Source organism: Rhineura floridana, chromosome 2 (genome assembly GCF_030035675.1).
Source record: "Rhineura floridana isolate rRhiFlo1 chromosome 2, rRhiFlo1.hap2, whole genome shotgun sequence".
Classification (NCBI taxonomy): Eukaryota; Metazoa; Chordata; class Lepidosauria; order Squamata; family Rhineuridae; genus Rhineura; species Rhineura floridana.
In genome coordinates this window covers 16,348,639-16,374,314 of record NC_084481.1, presented here as the reverse complement: position 1 = coordinate 16,374,314, position 25,676 = coordinate 16,348,639, and the positions used below count along the sequence as shown (strand labels likewise).

The 25,676-nt window shown below is 40.4% G+C and overlaps 1 protein-coding gene across 4 annotated transcripts in view; it reads left to right on the top strand.

Moving 5' to 3' along the window:
* PARD3B (par-3 family cell polarity regulator beta) overlaps positions 1–25,676 on the top strand; it is an 894,180-nt gene that overhangs the window by 257,434 nt on the left and 611,070 nt on the right. For all 4 annotated transcript variants that reach the window (XM_061607918.1, XM_061607919.1, XM_061607920.1 and 1 more), the window contains exons 7-10: positions 1,397–1,522; positions 3,910–4,268; positions 5,877–6,016; positions 7,495–7,623. In XM_061607918.1, coding sequence (XP_061463902.1) covers positions 1,397–1,522; positions 3,910–4,268; positions 5,877–6,016; positions 7,495–7,623 — 754 coding nt within the window. The remainder of the gene's footprint in view (positions 1–1,396; positions 1,523–3,909; positions 4,269–5,876; positions 6,017–7,494; positions 7,624–25,676) is intronic.

Here is a 25,676-nt window from a genome sequence, read left to right as displayed (position 1 = left end):
TATATGAAGCCCCTGGGTGCGGTCATCAGGAGTTTTGGAGTGCATTGCCATCAGTATGCTGATGACACGCAGCTCTACTTCTCCTTTACATCTTTTTCAGGTGAGGCTGTCAATGTGCTGAACCGTTGCCTAGCTGCGACAATGGACTGGATGAGAGCTAATAAACTGAGGCTCAATCCAGACAAGACTGAGATGCTGTTAGTGGGTGGTTCTCCCGACCGGATGGTGGATGTTCAACCTGTTCTGGATGGGGTTACACTCCCCCTGAAGGAGCAGGTTCGTAGTTTGGGAGTTCTTTTAGAACCATCCTTGTCACTTGAGGCTCAGGTAGCCTTGGTGGCATGGAGTGCCTTTTACCAACTTCGTTTGGTGGCCCAACTATGCCCCTATCTGGATAGGGAGAACCTGGCTTCAGTTGTCCATGCTCTGGTAACCTCTAAATTAGATTACTGCAATGCGCTCTATGTGGGGCTGCCTTTGAAGACGGTTCGGAAACTGCAGCTCGTGCAAAATGCAGTGGCCAGACTGATAACGGCGGCCAGGCGGTCCGAACATATAACACCGATTCTGGCCCGCCTGCATTGGCTGCCTGTATGTTTCCGGGCCTGGTTCAAGGTGCTGGTTTTAACCTATAAAGCCTTACACGGCGCGGGACCACAATATCTGGTGGAACGCATCTCCCAATACGAACCTACCCGTACGCTACGCTCAACATCAAAGACCCTCCTCCGGGTGCCTACTCAAAGGGAAGCTCGGAGGGTGGCAACAAAAAAAAGGGCCTTCTCAGTGGTGGCCCCCGAATTGTGGAATAGTCTTCCTGATGAGGTACGCCTGGCGCCAACATTACTATCTTTTCGGCGCCATGTCAAAACCTTCCTCTTCTCCCAGGCATTTTAATAAGTGTTTTAATATGTGTTATAAACGTTTTAAATTTAAAAAATGTTAAGGAAGCCCATTTTTAATGTTGTTTGAATTGTTTTAAATATGTGTTTTATTGTATTTTGATATTGTCTGTTGTGAACCGCCCAGGGAGCTTTGGTTATGGGGCGGTATATAAATTTAATAAGTAAAATAAATAAATAAATAAATGAAACAAAGATAGTTCTCCCATCAGAGGAGAACGATAGACAGATAGCAAAGTTTTTCAAACTCTCAAAGCTGCTGCTTTTAAAAGTTGCTGCTCTGGCTGGCTTTCCCTGCTTGCTCTTCCAGTAATCAACTTCCTTCTTTTCAACTTTCCACTTCTTTAAAAACAAATTATAAATATTTTACTGGAAGAGTTCCACCAAAGTTTTGTTTAAAGTGAAGGGTTCCGCCACTGCAAAAAGTTTGAGAACCATTGCATTATCTAATCAAGGTAACACCAAATAACTGTATTTTGTATTGCCACCCCCAGGATTCTAGGGCTTTTTATCCGTGGCATTGAGGAGAATAGCCGAACTAAGAGGGGTGGACTTTTCTTTGAAAACGAATGCATTGTGAAAATTAACAACATAGAACTTGCTGATAAAACCTTTGCACAGTGAGTTTTCCTGAATTGTTTTATTCTGTTAACCTGAGGAATTTATGCAGTGCAGATCAATCCAGACTTTCAAAACTCCAATAGTTTTACAGTGTTGCATATAATTAAAATACTTCAATTCTGCCTTTGGAGCTTATGTAGTAAAAGCATAAATAAAATTCTAGTATAGTCACATTTGGCATATGATATTTTACATCCTGTTGCTGTAGAGCCAGATCTTGACCTGAACATTTTACCAGCGCTTGGAAAAGTACTATTTATAATCAAGCTAACAACCTTACAGCCTGATCTGAGTGAGAACTATAAATAATTTCATTAATCAGACTCTTTTGATTTAAAGAAAAATACTGAATATGAGAAAATCCTTTCTAGATGAGTTACTTATATATACTAGAAGTAGTGCTTTTTTGGTTAAAAAAATGAGGTTCTTGATCAGACTGCTTTGGTGTCAGCACAAAAGGCTGCCATAGGCAACCAAAAAAAGAAAAAAAGAGGTGCCAGTACTGTCACAAAAAAAAGCCCTGCTCTAGATAACCAGAAGTTTGTTTTTGAAAGAGTTTTTAGGTCTCTCAGGCCAGTAAATCTATCTATTCCTTTTTAAAGCATGGCCAGTTCCTTTATTCTTGATTGTTTTTAGAGTTGTTCAGAGGATTGCTGCTGATCTCTATTTTTTATTACATTTTTTGTATGCAAATATTATAATTAGGGATACAACATGGGCAGCGCAGTCCAAATGATGGGGAGCCAGTGGAGGAAGAGGTGGTGGAAAGCTCCGCAGCATCCATTCCCCTTTCAGGAGCTGCCGGCCCAGCTGAATGTTGGTTCCATCCGGAGCTGTGCATCTGAGCCAGCAGGGAAGAGCCAGCTTCCATGAACAGGCTTACTGGGGAGTAAGCAGTCCCTGTAAGGCTACCATAGGAATATTTTTAGTGTGCCAGCCTATTAGCCGGCAGAATGCTTGTGGGGATTGGGACCCACAGGAATGCTCCGAGGGGGACTTGAATGTCACATATGTCCCCCCCCTGCTGCTCCTCCCTACCACACCCCCAGAATGCCCCATTTTGGGGGCTACCACTGGCTTCTGCTGGCACTCTGTCCGCTGGGCTGGCCTTCCATGGCTAACCCCCGATGACACCAGCAGGGTCCTGGCAGCGGCACGGATCAGCTGAGATAGGGGGCTTCTGTTGGCAGAGCCCAGCAGCACTGGGAACCTGCCAGCTTAGCCAGATTTGCACCACATCTACCCCCCAGCCAGGCACAAATATGACTTGGATTGCACCCTTAATCAGTTGGTTAGATTTAAAAATATTTTGTTGAAAATGCTTCTCTAAGTATTCAAGTGGAATTTTTAAAAATGCTAAATTATTGTTCTTTATTATTTGTAAGGAATATGCTCATATATACAAAATGCAAAATAAGTTACCCGTAATAAAAGTATTTATTAAATATGTTGGTGGCTGATGACATCTTCGAAGAGCCTTTTTTTACCTATGATATAATGAATTTCCTTTTTCTCAGTGATCGTGTATAACATGTTGTGTGCTCTTTTTGTTCTTCGTATTTTTAACTGTCAAAATAAATTCCACAGGTTGTGTTCAGTGTAGCACTAAATAAGTAGTTCCGTCAGCAGAAGGATTGCTGCTAGTGCAATGGAACTTTTCCCCCTTCCTCCCCCCCCCAAACTGATTCTATGGGTTCCCTCAACTCTCCTGAGCAGATTTGAGGAGAGTGTGGGAGGAGGAGAGGGGGGAAAGTCCCATTGTGCTAGTGTTAATCTTGCGCTGACAGGATTCGTTAGTAGAATACTGCACCTTGTGAGCAAGAAAAGACAAGACACATACACATGTGTGTTCAAAAGAAAGCCTTCACTAAGATGAAGCATAGGCATCATCCTAAAACGTGTTTCTTCAGAATTGTTCACTTTTACTCATGTTAAAAGATTTAATTTAAAAAAACAGAGCACAAAGATGCACACAAACACAGTAGTATTTGGGGGAAATTATTATGGTACAGTGGAAACAGTTACTGGTTTTGTATGGAAGGCCTAGGTTGAAATCCCTGCTCAGCTATGGAGCTCACTGGATGGCGATAGGTAAGCCAGTCTCACTCTCACAGTGAGGAACACTTATCTCACAATTGTGAGGGAAAAGTGAGACTAAAACTTTATAAGTCTTTTTTAAACTGAAGTGCTATAAAAGTGGAAAATAATGTATACGGAAGGAAAAGAAACCCACTTGTGTGCCACTTTACAAGAGTGAAAAGGAGATATTTGGAGAGGATCATTAAAAGCCTTTCCACTAAATAACTTCAAATCTGTTCTTGTTCACTTTTAGCATCGCTTACACTTTTCAGATCTTTATATGTTTCTCTTATATCTGTTTTTCAAGAGCGCAAGACATCTTTCGGCAAGCTATGAAATCTCAGAACATCATTTTGGAAGTAGTTCCTCCCTACAGCCGTGAACAATATGAAAAGTCTGTCATCGCACCTTTATATTCCCCAGATAACACTGAACATATTTCAAAGGCAAAGGTTCCACCTCCCATCCATCCAAAGCCAATGACAAAGGAAGTGGACTTGTCCGGAACAAACAATCTGGAGACTGGTGGGCGGACAATACTACATCCTGCCAAGAGTCCTAACTTTCCAAGAGTTAGTAGGAAGTCATCATCACCATCTTTATCACCATTAATGGGTTTCGGCAGCAAGAAAAATGCAAAGAGGATAAGGATAGATCTCAAGAAAGGTCTGTTAAACCTTTCCTAATATTTTTAGACATTACTTACACAGCTTATAGTCACAGTACAGGTGCTTAGGTTTGAATCAAACTTTACAAAAGTAGTGTCTTTGCTACTTGAAGACACAACCAGCTGAACAGTTGGGAGACTGTTTTACAAAGAAGCTCCCTGGAAGATTGCAGGTGTTTGATAAAGAGGAGTTGTGTCTGCATATTTGAAAATAACTGCAATTGCCCATGGAGTTGCTTTGCCCAAATAGCTTTCCACGTAGAAATTCTGCTTCCTAGGAGGAGAGCCTGACTGGGAGTCCAGAGTCTGTGAGTTCAAATCCCTTCTTGTGTCTTCTGGGTGTTGGGACAGCTAAAGATCACCCCCACAATGAGTGGCTTGGGTTACGTGCTCTGCCACCTGTGCAGCCGTGGGCAAGCTGCACAGTCCCAAGGAGCCCATTTGCCCCCCAGCTGGCAGTTGTGGACAAGGGCTGGCTTGTGCAGCTGTGGCAAGCTGAGCAGGCCCTAGCCAGGTGGGGAGGCCTAGCCTCAGAGGGAGGCAATGGTAACCCCCTCGGAATACCTTATCATGAAAACCCTATTCATAGGGTCTCCATAAGTCGGGATCAACTTGAAGGCAGTCCATTTCCATTTTTCATGTCACAAACACAACTCCATTGCAAATAGCAAATGCAACACCGCTGTAACATGAATCAGGTTTAAGGTAACTTGTGACTTGAAGTCCATTGAATATTGATGACCTAGCTTTTTAATTCTACTGAGCAGCATTGGCTGCTAGGAACTGAATAAGGCTTTGATGAGTTTCTTAGTATACTAATGCATGGCACAGTTATATGATAGATCTTCAGTAGCAGAGTGGAATTAAGGGAAATTTGGTCAAACATCTTGAATCCCTTTAGCTGAGCATTGAAATTGTGGAATAACAGGATGCCATTCAGCATTTTAAGTGTAAACTCCCAGCTCAATCTGGCACCAATTTTCAAGCGTGGCGTAGTGGTTAAGGTGTTGGACTCCGACCTGGGAGACCAGGGTTCGAATCCCCACATAGCCATGAAACTCACTGGGTGACCTTGGGCCAGTCACTGCCTCTCACCCTCATGAAAACCCTATTCAGAGGGTCGCCATAAGTCAGAATCAACTTGAAGGCAGTACATTTACATTTTTTATAAGGAAAAAATAATTTTCAAATGGAACAGCTTCTAAAGATTTGTTTCCATGTAGTAAAAGAGCAATGACTGTGTGGTTTGAAGAACTTCTGGAGGTATATTCCTATACTGTTGTCATTTTGTATCATAATGTGTCATTTTTGGAGGTCATTAATTTTGTTGCTACATTTCTTACCTAAGAAATATTTACAGAACAGAGGAGGAAGGGGAAAAATATTAAATGATGCCCATGACTCTTTCTAGTTAGATACCTGAAGGGGGAAAGCTAGCAGCTGTTCAGAGGAAGTTGAAAATGTGACCTTAATTCACTACTAAAATGAAGCAGGTGATTGGAGCACACTTGAATCTAAATGTTCAGTCCTTAAACGGCTTTTGATAATAACATTTTTGGTGCTCTTAGTTATCTCAACTACAAAGATTTTTTGTGTCTGCGCTTTAGGTCCAGAAGGACTTGGTTTCACTGTGGTTACCAGAGACTCTTCAATACATGGTCCCGGTCCTATATTTGTAAAGAATATTTTACCACGAGGTGCAGCAGTTAAAGATGGCCGTTTGCAGTCAGGAGACAGAATACTGGAGGTTTGGAAACTATTATTTTGCAACTCACCACAAAATTTACTATTCATTGGGTTTAAATATAGTGTACCATTTTAACAAATACAATGGATTGTGTACAATGTTTGTCATACTCAGAGATGACCCACTGAAATAAATAGACATGACAAGTTAGGTTCAGTAATTTCAGTGGGTCTACTGTGAGTAGAGTCCTGTTTCAGTCGGGCGCTAGGTATGAGAATTTCAGCATGATTATTAATGTTGACAAAGAACACTGGATAAAAGGTAACTTCCTCATTCACCCCAAGGACAGGTGATAATCTATTCTCTTTTGATTCTTAATGTTTAATCTTTTTTGGGATATGAAATAGGATGCCTGAGGAACATAAGTGGAAGCATAAAGCCTCTTTGGGTATATGGGACTAGTTGCATAGCTCTCTTGATCCTGGCCGAAGCCACTTTTCATGAACCTCCATCATGTGGCTATTGGGGGTGCTCTTTATTGATTTTATTTCTTCACTTTAAATCTTCCACATAGTTATTGCATAAAATGTGAGGACCCTTTTTTCACAAGTCTGAAAGAATTCTTACTGCACAAAATGCCCTCACTCCACGTATTAATACCTTCATTTACAAAGTGCTTGCAAATTAGAGCATCAGCCCTAAGCCCTTGACCTTAACTATGGCACATTGGTACAAGTAAAATCTCAAAATGCTCCAGCACATAATCCTGTTCAACCTAAGCTATGCTGACCAGAGTTGCCAGGTAGTTTGCTAAATTCTGGGGATATATTACATGTCACCTTGTTGCATGGTAAGAAATGCTCCCTGTTGTGTCAACTAATGTAGACCAATTTCAGGTTGGTCAAATTTCATAATGATAAAAATATTCTTGAAGTGTGTGTGTATATGTTTGTGTAAGCAACCAATCAAAACTTACACATACTATGCGTATAAGGTACTTGCATGATTGTGTTGTGATGTTAATTGATCACCACCACCACTGATGGTATTATGTGTGTTTGTTCAGAAGTTATTCCCCCTGAGTTCACTATGATCTATTCCAAAGCAAATGTGCTGAATATTGTAACTTTGTATGATTAAAACTCAGGTATTGGTGGCTCTTAGTTCTGTTCTAAGACCACTAATACTCCTCTTCATCCGACCCCTTCCCTCAACACTCACACACACAAAGTTAGGGTAATTGTTTTGATCCAGTGAACAATAACTGGTGGAGTGAAAAATACAACAAACACAAGCACACTTAAGAGGCTACATTGGTGCAAGGTAGAAGATAATATTTTATGCTGTTCTGGGCTAGATCCAGACATCCATGAATTCATTAGCTGGTTGAGGATGCAGCACCTGTGATAACCATCCACATTGAGGGCCACCACTCCACATTGTAACCAGACAGCACTAACAATTTTTCGACAGGCTATAAACATGTGCTAGTGAATTATTTTGCTGACTAGTTTTGCTTGTCTCTTTGCATCTATTAGGTGAATGGTATAGACATCACTGGCAGAACCCAGGAAGAGCTTGTAGCTATGCTGAGGAGCACAAAGCAAGGAGAGGTTGTCTTCATCACTGTTGCTCGCCAGGAGGAAAGCTTTCTGCCCCGAGAACTGGTAATAATCTTTGCATAACAACATGTACAGGAGAAATATTATTGTTTCTTTGATGGCTGACTTGGGATATCTTAATTTTTTATGGTATCAGTATTAGATGATAATTTTTTCAGATTCAAAGCAGTTAGATTTAGGTAAGTTTTATCTTCATACCAGAAAAAACATAGCCAACAGATATGATACATGCATTTTGCTCTCTATAAAGTTAGAGGGTGAAATCCAGAGGGTGACTGGGAGATCCTTTGGAGCAGATTTTTGGGGTGTGGTTGGGGGGAGAGAGGAGAAGATAAACCAGAAGTCCCATTGCAGAAGTGGATTTTCATTGTGCAAGTGGATGTTGCCCAGAGAATGACTAAAAATATATTGTTCATCATTTAAAAAAATAAATAAATTAGAAGCACTCTTTTAAAGTTAGGCATTTACGGCTTGTGAAGTTACCAACCTAATGATGATTATTAATAGCAAGATTGACTGTCCTCCATAATGATGACAAAATATCCATGCACTTTAGTAATAAAAATCTCTTTAGATGAGTCCATACTATTTATTACATTTATCCCAGCTTTCCTCCAATAATCACAGGGCAGTTGGCATGCTCCTACTATGATTTTATCCTTATAACAACCCTCAAAGTTAGGTTGACCTCTGAGATCATGATAGCTCCAGAATTCAACCAGCAAGCTTCATAGTTCAGCAGGGATTTGAAGCTGGGTTTTCCCTGTGATAATGTCATACTCTTAACTACTGCAACACACTAGACAAGTGGTTACAGGACTACATATTTCAACGTCATTTAACTAGTGATGCTTAACAAGCTCTGCTCTACCCAGCTAAGTTAGATGACAATTTTATTTTCCTGGCTAGTGTGTTGCTTATGCAGACACAGAATTGGAAGACCTTCTGTCTACCCCATCCACCCACAGCCATTGACATAATACAGACCAAATTGTACCAGAAACAGAGGGCTGTGCATATACAGCAATTGTGAGTTGTTAGTGAAAGAACTCCCAAAGCCTCTAGATGTTTTAAAGTGTATTTTGAGAGTGTCTTAAAATATTTATTAGCTTCCCATTTGTCAACTCGGCAACGATATATTGAAGAATGATTGTGCAAAGTTAGAGAATGCTTTAATTTGGAAACATCTACATAAAGAGGTTTATTAATATATAGAAGGCACTTTTCTGGAATATACGCTGCCTCAGAAAAAAATGTAACCTCTTTGGTCTCCTCCCTATTATCTTGATAGATGTGTCTATTTTTTTTAAAAAAAAACAGCTCCGAATTTAGTAGGACAAGGAAGGACAACACTTCCTGCCTTTGTCTCATTTTCTCCTCTTGGAAGAAAAAAAAGTCTTTGTTTCTGGTTCTGGTAACTTTTACTTTTACTCTTGTCAAGAGCTTTCTTTTAGTTCTGTGTTCTGTGTCGCTGGCATCACCTGATACCGAAATGACTGCCCTGAGCCTGATTTTCTCATATTTCCCCCTTTTGTTTCCTTTTAGCACTTCTCTCCTTGTTGGACTGGAGGTTTTGGCAATTAGAACCCATGGTTGGTTGGTTAGCCAGTGTACAGGAAACCCTAGCGTAGGTTTAATTGTTGTGAAGTGGCCCCCTTATCTTTTCACAGCTTCTCTCACTGTTTCCTGAACTCTGTTCCTGATAAGGCTAGACTGCAATAAGTGTGCTTAGCTTAATCCTCTTTTTGTGGGGTGGGAGCGAAGTTTTACTTTGTCATGTGCTTTCCAGAACACTATTGTAGGGGTTGTAGGGGTTTTAGAAACATTTCTAATGTCTCACCTACTTGTAATTCTGCCCCACACCAGCTTCCCTTGGGTGAACAATACCTATGGGGCAAAATATGTTATTCCATACAGGATGTTCTTGCAACCCATTCCTCATTTAGCCTAAGAGCAACTATTGAGGGCTAGAAGAGACGCTGAGCCGACTGCGCAACCAGCTCAGAGCTTTCTAATACAATCCCTAATAGTCATGCAGGTTAAAAATCAAAATACGCAGAATTGTACTTATCCCATCATCCCTCGGCATACGGTGTTTAGGTGCATCCTCTAAATGTCCGTCATACTTTCTGGGATTAAAACTGCATATTCATTTTCTTTCTGTGACTTTCTTTTTAGTTACTGTAAACCACCCAGAGAGCTTCAGCTATGGGGCGTTATATAAGTACAATAAATAAATAAAAATAAATAAATATAGATTTCTTCCCTTCGTTCTGTTGTTCCATTTAAGATAGCCTAAAACTAAATTCAAGGATGTGGGAACTGCATGCTGAGCCATGTTCTGAGATTTCATTGCCTGCATTCAATGCCCATGATTTGTGTGTGCGCGCATGCATGCACGCATGTGCATCCCCCTCCCAATCCACAGAATTTTCTTGGAAATATCACTATGGAAGACATTCTAATGAAACTAAGTAAGCATACTCTCTGATGATTTCACCTTAGCAGGAACCTGTTGGGCTGGAACCCTATCCTCTTAGCACATTTAACACAAATGGTTATGCTCTAGAAAATATTGCTGATAATGAAATATTTTTGGGGGAAATTTCTATACCCAGTATCTTTACTCCTCCCAAAGACCATTAACATTACAGCTTATTCTGCTGCCTTGCTGTTTTTAAACTGCCCTGGAAATCATTGCATTTTTAGAAGGGTAAGGCAAGGTATTTAGAATTGTAAACATGATTATGATCTCTGCCTTCAAAAGGTTCTAGTATTAAATCCTACACCTCTCTATCAAGAATTAACCATCTTGAGGGCTAGTTGCTCCTGACTGGTTTGACTGAGATCCCAAAAGACAGGGACATTTTATAGTTTGGGGCTGACCTTGAGTTAAATGGCTTTCTTTCTTGAAAGAATGATGCATGGCTGGTAGGCCTCATAGCAATTTGTCTAAAGCTTATCCTCCATCCCAACCTCCAAATATTGTTAATGCTACTCTTGGTTTTCTTCTTTAAATATTGCCGTATTCTTTTCTTGTGCTATTCCAGGACTATTATGAACTTTACAAAAGAAACAAATATTGAGTCCTGCTTTACTGTTGTTTTAGTTGACTAGTCTTCTGACTACTGGAGTATAATTTAGTCTAGTATAGATCATAATTATGGTGGACAGAAATGGTCTAGAAAGCAAAGGGAATGATCATGCCTCTACCTGGTGTGCACGGGTGGCAAGGTATAGCTTCTCTGTTAACTATAACACTCTGGGATCTGGGTGCGGAAAACTTTAACAGTTGCTCCTAATGTACAATAAGCTCATAGATGGCTCGTAGAAACTTCCTGTGTGGCATGTAGTGGGAAGGCAAGGGCAGACAAGGACTGTTTTGTCCCTACCTTTGGGAAACCAGCAGCTTGGGCCTTTGCACATAGGCTGCTCCTATTTGACTGTATCCATATAGCTGTAGTTTAGCAATCCCAATGCACTGGTGGTTGTGCATTGCCAGCCCCAACTAAGGAGGGAGAGTTGGAGAAGCCTTGGTTCATTTACTGAAAGCTGTGAGGTGGATGACAAGGCCAACCTAGAGTGGTCCAAGCAATTAATGTGGCCGCAGCGATCACATTAGACAGTGCTAGTTGGTGTGTATATGGCACACTTTCCCAATCTCCCAATAGGAGCCTGGCAGTTGAACACGCTGACCTAAAAAGTGGCAGATTTGTATCTTAGGTTTTATCCCACTCTACATCTATTATAATAGTTAGGTGTTGAATATTCAGTGTTGAAACCTGCATTTTTGTGTAGATGACTCTCCAATGTGCCCAGTGGTGGAATGGTCTGGCACAGTTGCCATGGTTTAACACATCTATTATTCATTCTGGTTTTAAACAATGGCTGAAATAATTAAAAATAGTTTTAAACTTTGAATAAAAATAACACTGAACATTTTGAATTGTGGCATGAATTTTGGATTCTGAATTATTTTGTGATGGAAAATCTGGATTTCAGAACTCTGCAATGTAGATTTCATTACAAGGTTTTCATTTAGCATAGGGCCATTCTCTTAGATGCTTAATTCATCTATTTAAAATGTGGGATATTAATCTGATTTCAATTTTTTGTGGTATTTATTTCTGTACTAGTTTAATATTGCAAAAGTGTGTTGTAGAAAACTCATTGGTAGCATTCATGTAGTTTCAGAGATTGTTGCAGAATAGTCTAGAGTTCCATTCTGGTGTCAGCCTTCTATTTAGGAGTACCACATGAAATATCGCTATCACAAGGTCATAATATGTAATTTGTTTGAGCACCTGCCAACCACTTGTAGCAATTCCTCTCCAGCTGACCCTGAAACAATTTGGATGACCCACAGTTCCTAAGTATATGTAGATAGAGCTGATACCTGTGTTAGGCTTGTCATATCTGAAGGTATCACAGCAAACAGAATTTTACCATATGGTTTTATGAATGTTCCTGCTCTTGGGAAGGCATAGGGTATAATGGCTGTTGATTGGATTACAGGATATTGGGGCATAGTTAAGTGCAACTCTTAAACTAATATCAAAGAGCTGTGTACTTAACATTTTCATATTATAAGTGAAGTGAAACCCAGCCTACTCTTTGAGGTATTGTCATTGCTTCAGAAGGGAATAAGTGAATCTTAAGGAGATTCTTTTGTGAAGTGGATCAACAAAGTAGAATTGGGACCAACCACAGACTGTCCTCATTATCCAGTTAGCCAAATGTTACTAGTAATTCATGCCAGCTGTTGACAGTGTAACAGCTGGGGTAAGGAGCTGGTTGCAAAACACAGGGGGATTATCTTGATTTGCTTAATTACCAGACTCTACAGGCTGCCTTGTGATTAGTATATTTTATAAGATACATTTGGGTTTTAAGCTATGTAGTAAATACTGTGCTGACTTCTCTGAAGATTGTTTAAAGATCAGTAGGAAGGGGGGATTTTCTGATAGTGATCTGGTTTGTATTTTCTGACTGCTTTAAATGTAAACGGAATACATGAACACATGCTACTGTTCTACCTGTTTCTGGAAACACTGAAAGGTTTGATTGTGCCTGGTGCCACCTCTTCTCATCTACCATTCCCCAAAAGGCCTGCTGATGAGCCCACACTTTGTAAACTAACTTAAAGATCATTTTTTGTCATGCTGGCAAGTAAGCAAGCTACTTTAATGGAAACAGTTGCTGTTTAACCCACACTGGGCTGCAGCTGTGTGCATTCCCTCTGCAAAATTAACTATGAAAGATGTTTTTGTTGTTTTAATGAGAGTCCAGAGGCTTGGAGATGGATAGATAGAAGTGTGTGTGCTGCATGTACGCACAAAGGCAGAAGACTGGTCCTTAGCTAAATATCACAAATAATAAAAAGTTAAAAAGAAAGAAATGATAGTATATATGCCTATGCTTGTTATTGCGCACGTGCGCGCACACACACAGACACATGTCAATATCCTGTAGCTATTTAAGATGGCTTTCAATCATCCATTTTTGTTTTAATTTCAGTTGTTTCTTTGATGTTTCATTTTCTCTTAATTCTTGGAAGGAAGATGAAGATCCCCCCCTTATTAATTAATGCATATTTATATAGTTTATTTATATAAAAATATATATCCTGCCCTTCTGATGCATGTGTACCACTCAGGGCAGCTAACAGAAATTAAAACCAACCGTAAAATACAATACAATTCCAAAAAAATACAGTATAACAAAAACAGTGACAAGTACAGCAAATTAAAACTAAAGCATTTGATTAAAATTTATCTATCTAATATAACAAATACCACAAGGGGAAAAGCAACTGAAGCCCCCCTGCCTCCTCCCCCAGGGAAGCCCAATTTAGGTGTGGCCACAAAGAATGTTCTTTCTCTAATCCCCATAAGCTGAGCATCTGCCATAGATGGAACATAGAGATGGGCCTCTCTGTCATTGGACAGTGCAGGCAGGCTGGTATGAAAGGAGGAAGTTATAAGTTATGCTGGACCTAGGACATTTGAGGCTTTAAATATCATCACAAACACTTTGAATTGAGCCTGGAAACAAACAGTGGAGGCCTCTCAGGACAGGAGTAATATGACCCTGTAAACATGCATTAATCAGCATTCTTGCTGCTACGTTCTGGACCAATTGCAGTTTCTAAAGCATCTTCAAAGGTAGCTTTTACAGTTCAAATTGCAGTAATCCAGTCTAGATGTAACCATGTTCAGGTCTAACCTCATCTGGAACAAACCCTCTTGGTGCACCAGTTTAAGCTTCTGGTTATAGCCACCAACTGAGCATCTAGATACAAAACCAAGTCTAAAAGCATTCCCAACCTGCAGACTGATACTTCGAGGGGAGTGCTACCTCATCCCATACAGGATGAATTCCTATCCCAGAGTCTGGCTGCCTCCTGATCAGAAGAATCTCTGCCTTGAATGGAATATGTTTCAGTTTATTTGCCCTCATCTATTCTGTTACTGCCTCCAGATATCAGTTCATAAAATCATCTGCTTCCCTAGCGGTGGACAAAAAAGGAGATTATATGGTGATCTTTAACTATAGAAGTTCGTGCAATTTGTGTATTTTGTACTGTGCACAGCAGAATCTTCAAGTTCTTAATCCTTTAATGTAATCAAGTTGTGAACCTATGATGCAGATTTTTTTAAAAAAATTAAGGATGCATGTAATGTGCTGTATTTTTTATTTTATTTAGCAAAATTTATACCGCTTGATTGTAAAAAAAACAAAACCTTTCTAAATTGTTTGAGTGCTTTATATGCTTACGTATACAGATACATTATGTGTTGTCTCAGGAGTTTTCTGTCATTAGAGATCTCAACTCCTAGACAAGTGTATGTCTCTGGAAAGGCCAAGAAAGCAGACAGCTGGAATGCACATTTTTCCTTGTAAATTAGATGTTTTCAAACATGTGTTCGCTTTAAAACATGCTGGTTTTGTGTAAACAACTCACAGTTATGTAAATATCTGGTGTCCTTGACACAGAGAGCAACTCAACTGCTTGATGTACCATAGAAGCTGGCCAGACACAGCCCAGTTTAATTAAGCTGAAACACTTTGGCTGAAGCTGATTGTCCAACCCAATGCATAGTGTTAGGCTTCAGTGCTGTAGGCCCCAGTTAAAACCTCTTGTTTAGCTGTGAAGTTTGCTGGGTGAGTGGCCTTTGGCAAGCAAGAATCTCTCAACATAACCTATCTCATTGGTTTGTTGTGAAAGTAAAATGAGATCAAAAATTGAGTGTAACCTTCGCTTAATGCTTGAACAGGAAAGACATCCAGAGTAGCTTGAGAGAAAATATTGCAAAATTTATTTTCAAGCCTGCATTAAATCCCTTTATCCTGAGTCTATAAATAGGTGGGAAAGAGTGCTACAATTTGGTAACGCGGCTATTTCTATTTATTTATTTATTTTATTATACTTGTATACCGCCCCATAGCCGAAGCTCTCTGGGCGGTTTACAGTAACTAAAAACATTAAAACAAATACAATTTAAAACAGATCTTATAAAAACAATTTAAAACACAATTAAAAAATTTAAACAGTATAAAACACATGCTAACATGCGTGGGAGAAGAGGAAAGTCTTGACCTGGCACCGAAAAGATAACAGTGTTGGCGCCAGGAGCACCTCGTCAGCTAAATCATTCCATAATTTGGGGGCCACCATTGAGAAGGCCCTCTCCCTTGTTGCTAGCCTCCGAGCTTCCCTTAGAGTAGGCACCCGGAGGAGGGCCTTTGATCTTGAATGTAGTGTACAGGTGGGTTTGTATCGGGAGAGGCGTTCCATCAGGTATTGTGGTCCCAAGCCATGGAAGGCTTTATAGGTCAAAACCAGCACCTTGAATCGAGCTCGGAAACATACAGGCAGCCAATGCAAGCAGGCCAGAATCAGTTTTATATATTCGGACCGTCTGATCCCTGTTACCAATCTGGCCGCTGCATTTTGCACAAGCTGAAGCCAGGTTATCTCTGTCCAGATAGGGACGTAGTTGGGCCACCAACCGAAGTTGGTAGAAGGCACTCCATGCCACCGAGGCTACCTGAGCCTCAAGTGACAGAGATGATTCTAGGAGAACCCCCAAGCTAATCCATTTAGAACTGGCAACATAATAGAGGTAAACTAGTAGTTTTAAAGCCCTCAGTACCACTCATCTAAGGACAAGTCTGAAATGGACTAAAGTTACAACAAAGTAATATGAGTATGCAAGAATCTAAGCAAGGATTTTCAGGTAAGTGTGTGCATACTGGATAGATAAGTTATGGGATGCAGAGAATTTCATTGAAAAATATGCTGGTGTTATCAAAGGAACAGATAAAAGTCAGTGCTTTAAAGTGTGGATCAATTAAAAGATGAGTGCATATGCAATTTCCTTTATTATAACTATTTCACATGCACAATGAAGGACAGCTGCCTTTATGAAATCAAATAAAGAAGCACCAAATCAACAAACATCTAAAATCAGCACTCGGCCCTATCAGCAACTACTCTCTTTTTTTCAGAATTGAAAAACCAGCTGAAAACATGGTTTTAAGTGAAGTCCTAACAACATGGAGCAATGCACCTTCTTCTGTCCAGCAGTAGTACTGTACCTCACAAAAGCTAGCCAATGTTTAATTATTTGGGGTATTCAATCTGGAATCACACTATCAAGTAACTATTAAGCATACTATATGAGGTTACAGTATAATCAAGTGGAACCTTAATTCACTAAGCTGAATGTGAACTTTATTTTGAGGTTAGCCTTGTTGTCATTTTTAATATTAGTGCAATGTTTTATGGATATCACCAAACTGTATGTTGGGGGTGGGGTGGGAGGCTATTTTTTAATTATTTTAATTATAATAAATATAAACTACAAAGCATCTTATTTTCAAATATTTCTGTCAGATAAAGGTTATGTGGCACCAAGATATTGCTCTTTAATCTTAACCTGATTCTTTTCTTGAAAGAGCACTGGGAGAATGTAAATTCATAAGCCTTTGAAAATGATCCCTTCTAAGTCCATTGCCTCTTGCTCTCAGATCTGAATGGCACTTAGGGGAGTATGTTCCTCTTATCAGTACTGAACAGCCAGGCAAGGGGGCAGCTGGCACACATTGGAGAGGCCATGATGGTGCGTGCTGGTCAAGGACATCTGACAGTTAGTGAAAGGTCTCTTGCTATGTTAAATAAATGATCTTTCCTTCCTGGCTTCAGTGAGAGCTAATGTTTTTCTTTTCGTAAGGTTCTTTTTTTGGCCACAGAACAATAGGGATAACTGAGACAGCCTTTCTGTCAAGGGAGATGTGCATTAGATTATCATAAATCCACAGATAGAAAGTGCAGTGGTCAATGAGTGTTGGCATTCTTAGATTAAATAACAGAGTTTAATTGAAAAGGCATCTCAGGAGAGGGAGAGGCTTGAGACAAGATGGAGCATATATTAACATCAGCTGGACTGAGAAGAATTTATGGGGGGAAAACAATCTCAATACTTTTTGTGTGTGTTTACTATAAGAGTTCCTAACTTAGGCAGTAGGGAAGGCCAAAGGCACATTTTACTGGCATTAGACATGCATGGAAAGTACATATCAAGGTTAGCTTCCTACTTTTAAGCATGGGGATAGTTTTTTTCATTTGTGTCCCCCTCCCACCCCACACACATGTGAGTTCAGTTTCAGTAAAATTAACAGCATTAGGACCATGCCATTCCCAACTGTACAAGTCTGTGTTAGATAAGAGTCGGCATATTCCCTGTTGGTTTGCCATGATATAGGTCCAGAACAAGGGAAAACTTTGAGGAACAGCAATATGAACTAATGATCCAAAGAAAATTCTGTTTTGAACCGTTAAGGATTGGTTAGGAAACCAACACTAAAGTGTTAGCAGCTGTGAAAACTGGATACAGTTCTGTGGCCTTCATCTCTAGTGATCTTTGTGGAATTTTCAAGACGTTCATAGCCCAGATTAAATAAGAGTTGGGGGGGGGGGAGAGACTAGAAATTCCTGGTTAGACAAAATTCTGCTCTTTAACTGTATCTTCTTCAGAGACAAATGGGGACAAAGTAAATAGAAAATTTTTATAATAAACAGCCAGTGCCTGTAAAGGAACATGTGAGCATTCAGGATAGATAGAACAGGGTGTGGCTGACAAGTAACCAATCATGATTCAGCCTTGTGCGAAGGATCACAGGTTAGAGAGGAATATGCTGGGACAGAAAGGAAAAATGAAGGACCTCTAACTGAAAACACAAAAAGAGCCGTAGTAGCTCGTTGTAGCTTTAAGAAGAGGAGGAAGGGACTATAGTCACTGGTTTATTCGTTGTTTGTTTTGCACTGTTGTGCTCACACTGTCCCCCAGTTTTTAAAACTTGCAGTGCTTTTAAATATGTTTATTTTTAAAAATGTCTTTACTCATAGTGCATCAGGATTTCTTCAGTTCTTTAAATCTTTTGATAAATTATGGATACTTTGATAGATTGCTGCCAAGAGAGAGAACAAAAATTTTCATGTTGGCATTTTGTTTTACTGACATATGTCAAATCCAATTCTATTTTGAGATTATTGATTCAGCTACACATTCATGTCCAGTTATTAGGTTTGATATATCGTATCTTATATATGATGAATTTGCAGGCATCTGCGATAAGTAGGGGCAAAACATTTGACTGCAGCAAGTGCTTAAATTTAGTAAAATTACTGTTTTTAGTTGTTTAGTATTCTAGAGTTGCTAACTAATGCCAGCTGTCATAAAATTGATTGAGAAGCTATGCATCCTTGAAAACAGGTGTCAGAGATGTACTTGCAAATCTTCCTGCCTTGGGACATTTCTTGGTGACACATCTGGTTAGTCAAGACCCTCGTAATTGAGTTGTTGCACTTGGACTGTCAGTGAACATGCATAGAGTTTCCCAGCAGGTCTGATTATATTGCATTGCTGCTTTTGTAATAAGAGAAAAGTACTTTTCCCTGTATATGACACTATTGTTATTTCCATATATCATGTCATGGTGTGCATTAAATTAGTGTTTTCGTGCCAACTTGAGTTTTTACTTTTTGTTTTCATTGTGAAATAACTAGCTACAAGCTGCCATCCCCAAATGCTGTTTCATCTTAAACACTTCTGGTCAGCAATAATAACATTTTAAGGAGAAGGGGCAGAGGAGAGGAGGGATGGGGATTTAATTTTGTTTTTGTTTATATTTTCATAATGTAATCTATCAGAATAGTAGAGTTGGAAGGGGCCTATAAGGCCATCAAGTCCAACCCCTGGCACAGTGCAGGAATCCAAATCACATTTCCCACCCCCACCTCCTCTCAGCTTTTGCTTCTGTTAAAATCAAGAATTCAAGTACGGTGTGGTCACCTTCCCCCAGAGTTCCCGTAACTGCCACTTCATCCACCAAATCATCTCTATTGGTTAGAACCAAGTCAAGGACAGCTGATCCTCTGGTTGCTTCCTCCTTTTCTGTAGGAGAAAGTTATCTTCAACGCAAGTCAGAAATTTTTTGGAGGGGCCATGTCTGGCAGAATTTGTCTCCCAACAGATAGCGGGTTAATTGAAATCCCCCATTACTACTACATCATGCCTCCTCGAAACATTGGCAGTTTGCTTTTCAAAAGTTACATTCTCATCTTCTCCTTGATGGTGTGGTCGGTAATAGACTCCAAGCACCACATTCCTTTTATTACTTGCCCCATTAATTTTAATCCATTAATTTTAATCTTGTCCCAAGGGTTCACAATGCTTACAAAATTAAACTGGAATAACATATTCACTATATTCTAGGTCCAAATATGCTCCTCACTGGATAAACAGCAATTGCTTGAACCATCCCTCAGAGAGGGATAATTGTTTAATGACAAAGCACATGCTTTGCATGTAGAAGGTCCCAGGTTGAATACCTGGCATTTCCAGTTAGAAGGGTATCAGATATTGAGTGCTGATCCCAGAGAATTACTGCCAGCCAGAGTAGACAACATTGGGCTCAATGGACACATATTCTGATCTGATATATTGCAGCTCCCTGTGTTTCTGGCTGGGGAAGAAGACGCACAGTGTTTTAAGAAAAGACTCAGGCTCATAATTGGATGAGTCTGTTGATAGAAGGGAGCTCCTCCAAGTGTGGATAGGCCAGTGGGTAGCACCTTTCTGCATCGCCCTGTTTTGCTTTCCTGGAAGGCAGATGGACTGAATGGGATTATGTTCTTGGTAGATCTAGAGGTTTCAGTGGGATGTAGATATGGGATGATCCTTACGTATGTGCAGGATCCAGAACATAGGTTTCATAGACTGCAGGTAGCCCTTTGAATTGTGCCCGGAAGACAATGGGAAAGATGAGTCGTGACAAGAGTACTGAGAAAGCAAGGGCAGATACTGCACATTGAAAGCACATCCAACACACATTTAAAGCACATTATTTTCCCCAAAACATAATAATAGCTGCAGTTTGTTAAGGATGCTGTGAAGTTGTATCTCTGTGAGAGAGACACCATAGTTCCCAGGAGTCTTTGGGAGAAGTCATGTGTTTTAAATATGTGTTGCATGTGATTTAAATGTATGGTTGTGGATTTGCCCCAAGGGGCTGGTGTGGGGAATAAGCACAGGACTGGAGGAGAACAGGTGGGGGTGGGAAATGCAATACTGAGGGCAGGACCTGATATCTGAATACTGTCTTTGTACCAGTAGCTAATGTGGGATTTACTGTAGTAGTCATAGTAGTAGTTGTAGCTGTTGTTATTAAATTTATTAAATGGGGGTGGTGTTTTGTTTTTATAGTATGATATATTTGTTTTTGTTTTTAACATTATTGTAAGTTGCTTAGACATCTTTGGGTATCACATGACTAACAAATCTAATAAGACCTTAACCAGCAGGTCCCAGGGCAGGTTACAACAGTTTAAAATTCAATATTAAAAATAGTTAAAACAAAGTACAATCACAGGAATAGGGTGGGTCCTGAAAACATACATCTAAGGTGTCAAAGGCCAGGAGAAAGAGGGGCGTCTTCAGCATTCGCTGAAAACTGTACGGTGAAGACTTCCGGGAAGGGTGACTTAGCCTGTGCCTGCTTTTGAGACGGGCTCCTGCCTCAAAAGAAGCTTATTCAGATATATCAGTCAGATTTTTTCTTTTTTTTGACTGATTAAACTTCTCCCGGGTAGGGAGAAACGAAGAGATTAACCTCAAAGCCTATTTTTGTTGGGACGACCAGATCTCATTAATTTATGGGACGAGGTCCAGCCGACGAAGGTGGGACGGATTTTCAACAACAAGCTCTATCTGATAAAGCGAACGTTCATCTTATCTTCTAAGAGAGAACGCACTAACAGGCAAGCACCCTTCTTTCTATATTTTTCTTTTACTTGACTTAAATTGTTGCTGTTTAAAAGAGATTTGCCAGATTGATCGGTTTTTGACATCTCACTGGGGAGCCATAACTTCTCTCTGCTACTCACTAATTAATAGCTTATCTCTGTTTTTGTTGCAAAAAGCTGTCCTGGATTTGCATTCTAAAGATATACACAGAAGAGGGATTTCTATTCCAGATTTTTATTTTGAAGAATATTATATTGTCTGAGACTACTCTCTTTTTGGTCTATTTTATTTTGACGAATCTGTTTCCTGACGACCGCCATTAATTGTTTCGATCCTGGGAACTGCATTTTGTTTACTTAAGCATGGAGAGATAAGGCTGTCTGCTCTGTTTATACTGTGATGTCACCAAGTTTGGAGTATTAACCCAATTGTTGCTGAAATAAGAAGTGGTTTTTCTATACTTTTGTTTTAAAATGGCAATTAAGAAAGTGGCTGAGAATCTGGAAATAACTATGTTTCAGAAAATAATGGATGAGATTGAGATAACGAAACAAAACCTGCGACAGGGTTGTAAGGAGCTGAAAATTGAATTGAGTAAAATGAAGCAGGAGATTAAAGATATAGGGGTCCCTGTGAGAGAGGTGACCCTGGAAGGGGTCCCTGTGAGAGAGGAGACCCCGGAGATTGGAACAAACGTGGAACAGGAAAAAGATTTGGAGTCTATGGACTTTAGAAACAAAATCTATTGTTTGGAGACACAGGAGATTAAAGACATAGGGGTCCTTGTGAGAGAGGAGACCCTGGAGACTGGAACAGGGGTCCCTGTGAGAGAGGAGACCCTGGAGACTGGAACAGGGGTCCCTGTGAGAGAGGAGATCCCGGAGATTGGAACAAACGTGGAACAGGAACAAGATTTGGAGTCTATGGACTTTAGAAATAAAATCTATTGTTTGGAACTCAATGTTATCTCTGAAGAAATTAATGAAGATTCTAGAGATAAAGTTATCAATGGCATGGATAATCTTCTGGACTGGAATGATGTGATGGAGCCCAATATAGAGAAAATCTATGGAATTAACTGCAGCCATGTGACAATGGAAAAACTTTCAAGAGATGACCCAGTGTATTTTGAAAAAAAGAACAGAGATATGATTTTACAGCAGTATTTCAGCAACCTATTCAGAATGGATGGCAAGAAAATATTTGGGATAGAGGTAATTCCCATCAGACTCTTACTATATGACTATGGCTTTGACAGCAAGATTATTATGGAATACTGATAATGGAAGATTGGATACTGAAATTACTGGACTTAACAAGACTACTGAAGATGGAAGATGGAAAATGGAACTAATAGGGATAATAGAACAATGGCTACTGAAATTACTGAACCTAACAGATTCTGATGTGATGGATTAATTGAAATGTTTATTTTGACTATGGTTATGACAATAAGATTATCATAATTAGTAATGAGATGGATTAATCGATATGCTTATCTGGAAAAAAAAAATTGATAGATATATTTCTTAAAGAATTGAAACCTCTCTTTGACTTTTTGTGGAAAGAATAAAGTAATGTTTATGAGATTTGATGATTAAGTAAGATAACTACTGGAGGAAAGTGATTTTATAATATGACTTAAGAGACAGGATTGTTATATATTATAGACTTATAACTGATTTGATCTTTGACAAATGGGAAGTCAATATTTTACTCTTTATTTTTTATTTTTGTTTTTTTTTTCTTTTTTTTTTTTGTTTTTGTTTAACTATTTTTGATTTTGTTTTTTGTCTTTGAATGTTTTATGATTTCGTCTTGTATGTTTTATGAAAATCTGAATAAAAATTATTGAAAAAAAAAAAAGAAAACTGTACGGTGAAGATGCCAGATGCACCTCTGTGGGGAGGGAATTCCACAACTTAGGGGCTGCCACAGAGAATGTCCCCTCCCAGCCACCCTCGCCCAGACTTCAGAAGGTGGCAGAACTACTAAGAGGATTCCCTTTGCTGATCTTAACACCCAAGAGGGTCTGTAGGGAAGAAGACGATCTCTCAGATATTTGGGGTCTAAGTTGTTTAGAGCTTTAAACAGTAACATGAGCATTGCGAATTGGGCCCAGAAACGCACTGTCAACCAATGCAACTGTGTTACAGATATATGAGCAACCCCAGCCAGTAGTCTGGCCGCTCCTTAGTTGGACCAGTTTAAGTTTCTGAGTCATCTTGAGGGGCAGCCCAACATAGAGTGTACAGGAATACCCCGCGTTAACGTACGCAATGGGTCCAGAGCGAGTACGTAAACTGAAAATGTATTTAAAGTGAAGCACTACCTTTTTTCACTTGCGCCGCCACTGTGCCACCTCTCCTTCATGCGGAGCCTCAAAGCCCTGCGCTAAAGCCTCTGCTGCTGCGCTGCCGCGCCTCCCAGCTGATCGCGATCGCGCGATCGCGTCTCTTTCCAACCCACCATACCACAACCAAAGGTTAAGTGTCCATTCTTGCGGAGCAAGCGTACGTAAACGGGAATGGTGCTACTGTAAGTATGTCCGTACTCGCGAGTGTCCTTAAAGTGAAGGTCCGTATAGCGGGGTATTCCTGTATTGCAATAATCCATTCTGGAAGTTACCAGAGCATAGAGTACCACGACCAAGTCATCTCTGTCTAAAAAGGACCATAGATGATGAAGCAGCTGTAGCTAGAAATAGGCAGTCCTAGCTACCAAGGCCACCTGGGCCTCAACAGACAATGTTGGATGTATGAGTACCTCCAAGCTACAAACCCCTTCTACAACAGGCTGTCTCCCCACTTCCTCGACTCAACAACTTGGGTCACATATCTCTGCCTTTTCAGGATTCATTTTCATTTTGTTGGTCTACATCCGGCCCATCACTGCTTCCAAACACCTGTCTATCACCACAATTGCCTCTTCTGATTCAGATAGAACAAAGAAATAGTTCGGTGTCTTCTGCATATTGGTGATTCTTCACTTTAAAACTCCTGATGACAGCTCCTAGAGGCTTCATTTAGATGTTAAATAGCATGGAGAATAAGATGATACCCTGGGGGACACCACAGACAGTAGCCTCCCATACATACTTTGTGGAAACTGCCATGGAAGTCTGAGCAGAACCACTAAAGTGCAGTATCCCCAACCTCCACCTCCCTGAGCTATCCCAGAAGCATACTGTGGTCAATGGTATCAAAAGCCACCAAGAGGTCAAGAAGAATGGGCAGGGTTACACTCTCCTTTTCTCTCTCCTGACAAATGTCATCAACCAGGGTGACCAAGGCAATTTCAGTGCCATGACTAGGCCTGAAGCCAGACTGAAATGAATCCAGATATTCAGTCTCCTCAAGCATGCCTGGAGCTGGACTGCCGCTTCCTTCTTGAGCACCTTGCCCAACAAGGGGATATTTGCTACTGGGTGATAGTTTAACACTTCTGGGTCCAAGAAGGTCCTCTTAAGAAAGGAACTTACTATCATCTCCTTCAAGACAGTCCTTCAAGACTCCTCTAGTGAAGCATTAATCACTCGCTGGACCCACTCATTTAGCCCTCTGTGGCTATCTGTAAGAAGTGCAAGGATCAAGGGGGCAGGTGGACAGCCACATTTCTTCAACAGTTTGTCCACTTCCTCAGACCACAATAATCAAAACTGACCCAGTGCAGATGGGATAGACAGTGCACTGGACTCCCCCATTGGACCTGCTCTAACTATGGCATTCAACTCTGTCCGAATCTGAATGATAGTGCCCCTAAAGTACCTCTCAAAGTTGTTACATCTGGCTTCCAAGAGTGTCAGAGCAATGCTCTCTAGGCCAGATAATAAGAGCCCATTCACCACTCGGATAAGCTCTGCTGGATGGTTACTTGCGGACGTAGTGGTGGTGCAAGAATAAGCTTTCTTTGCCGCCACTAGCACTGCCACATAGTAGGCATGGTAGTGCGACCTTATCCATGCTTGTTTACAACCCTGGGCTCCTTCTGGGAGGAAGGGGAGGATATAAGTTTAACAAAAAAAGTTATTTATTTGGACTGAGATTTACACCACCTGCATTCCAGCCATTGATCCTCCTGTTTCATCGCATGCAGGTCACTAGAATACCAGGGTGACCTGCGTGCACCACAACAACAGTGAAGGCACTCAGGAGCAATTGTGTTGATGTACTACTCCTACATTATGTGGATTCAAACAAGTCCAGCAGTAATGCTGCCCTGGATTCCTTTGGAGGAAGGTGCGGCATATAAATTTAATAAATAAAAATAATAATATATTCCCAGGCATATGCTAAACTACAATTGGATATTCCTGCAAAAGCTTTAAAGCTAGTTAGCATTTGAATGCACATTGCAGTACTTAAGTAAATAGTTAGGTAAAACAGTCTAGTGTCTCCTTGCTGGCTGTATCGCATATCGGTGCTGGTTTATCTGCCCTGGTTTACAGCAAGGGCAAGCAGGTGCAAGGGACATAGATAGGTGATCACACTCCCATCTGGTCTCCACCCATTTATTCTGCCAGCAGGCAGCTCAACACCTTCTCTCTTCTGCTCACAAAACAGGGTTGGTGTAGGAATCCTGTTGTGTTGTGTGAGGAGTTGGCAGACCTTGTTTCTCCTAGCAGCTAAGAGAGCAGGAGGTGAGCATAAAGTCCAATCCTTGCTGATTTACTGCCCTGGTTTCCTGGAACAAGTGGCCCAGTTCGCTATTCCACTGTTAACACAACAATGTACAGTATATGCCACCCCTTTCCAGGCGTTGTGACAGACAACCATGAAGGATAAGGCT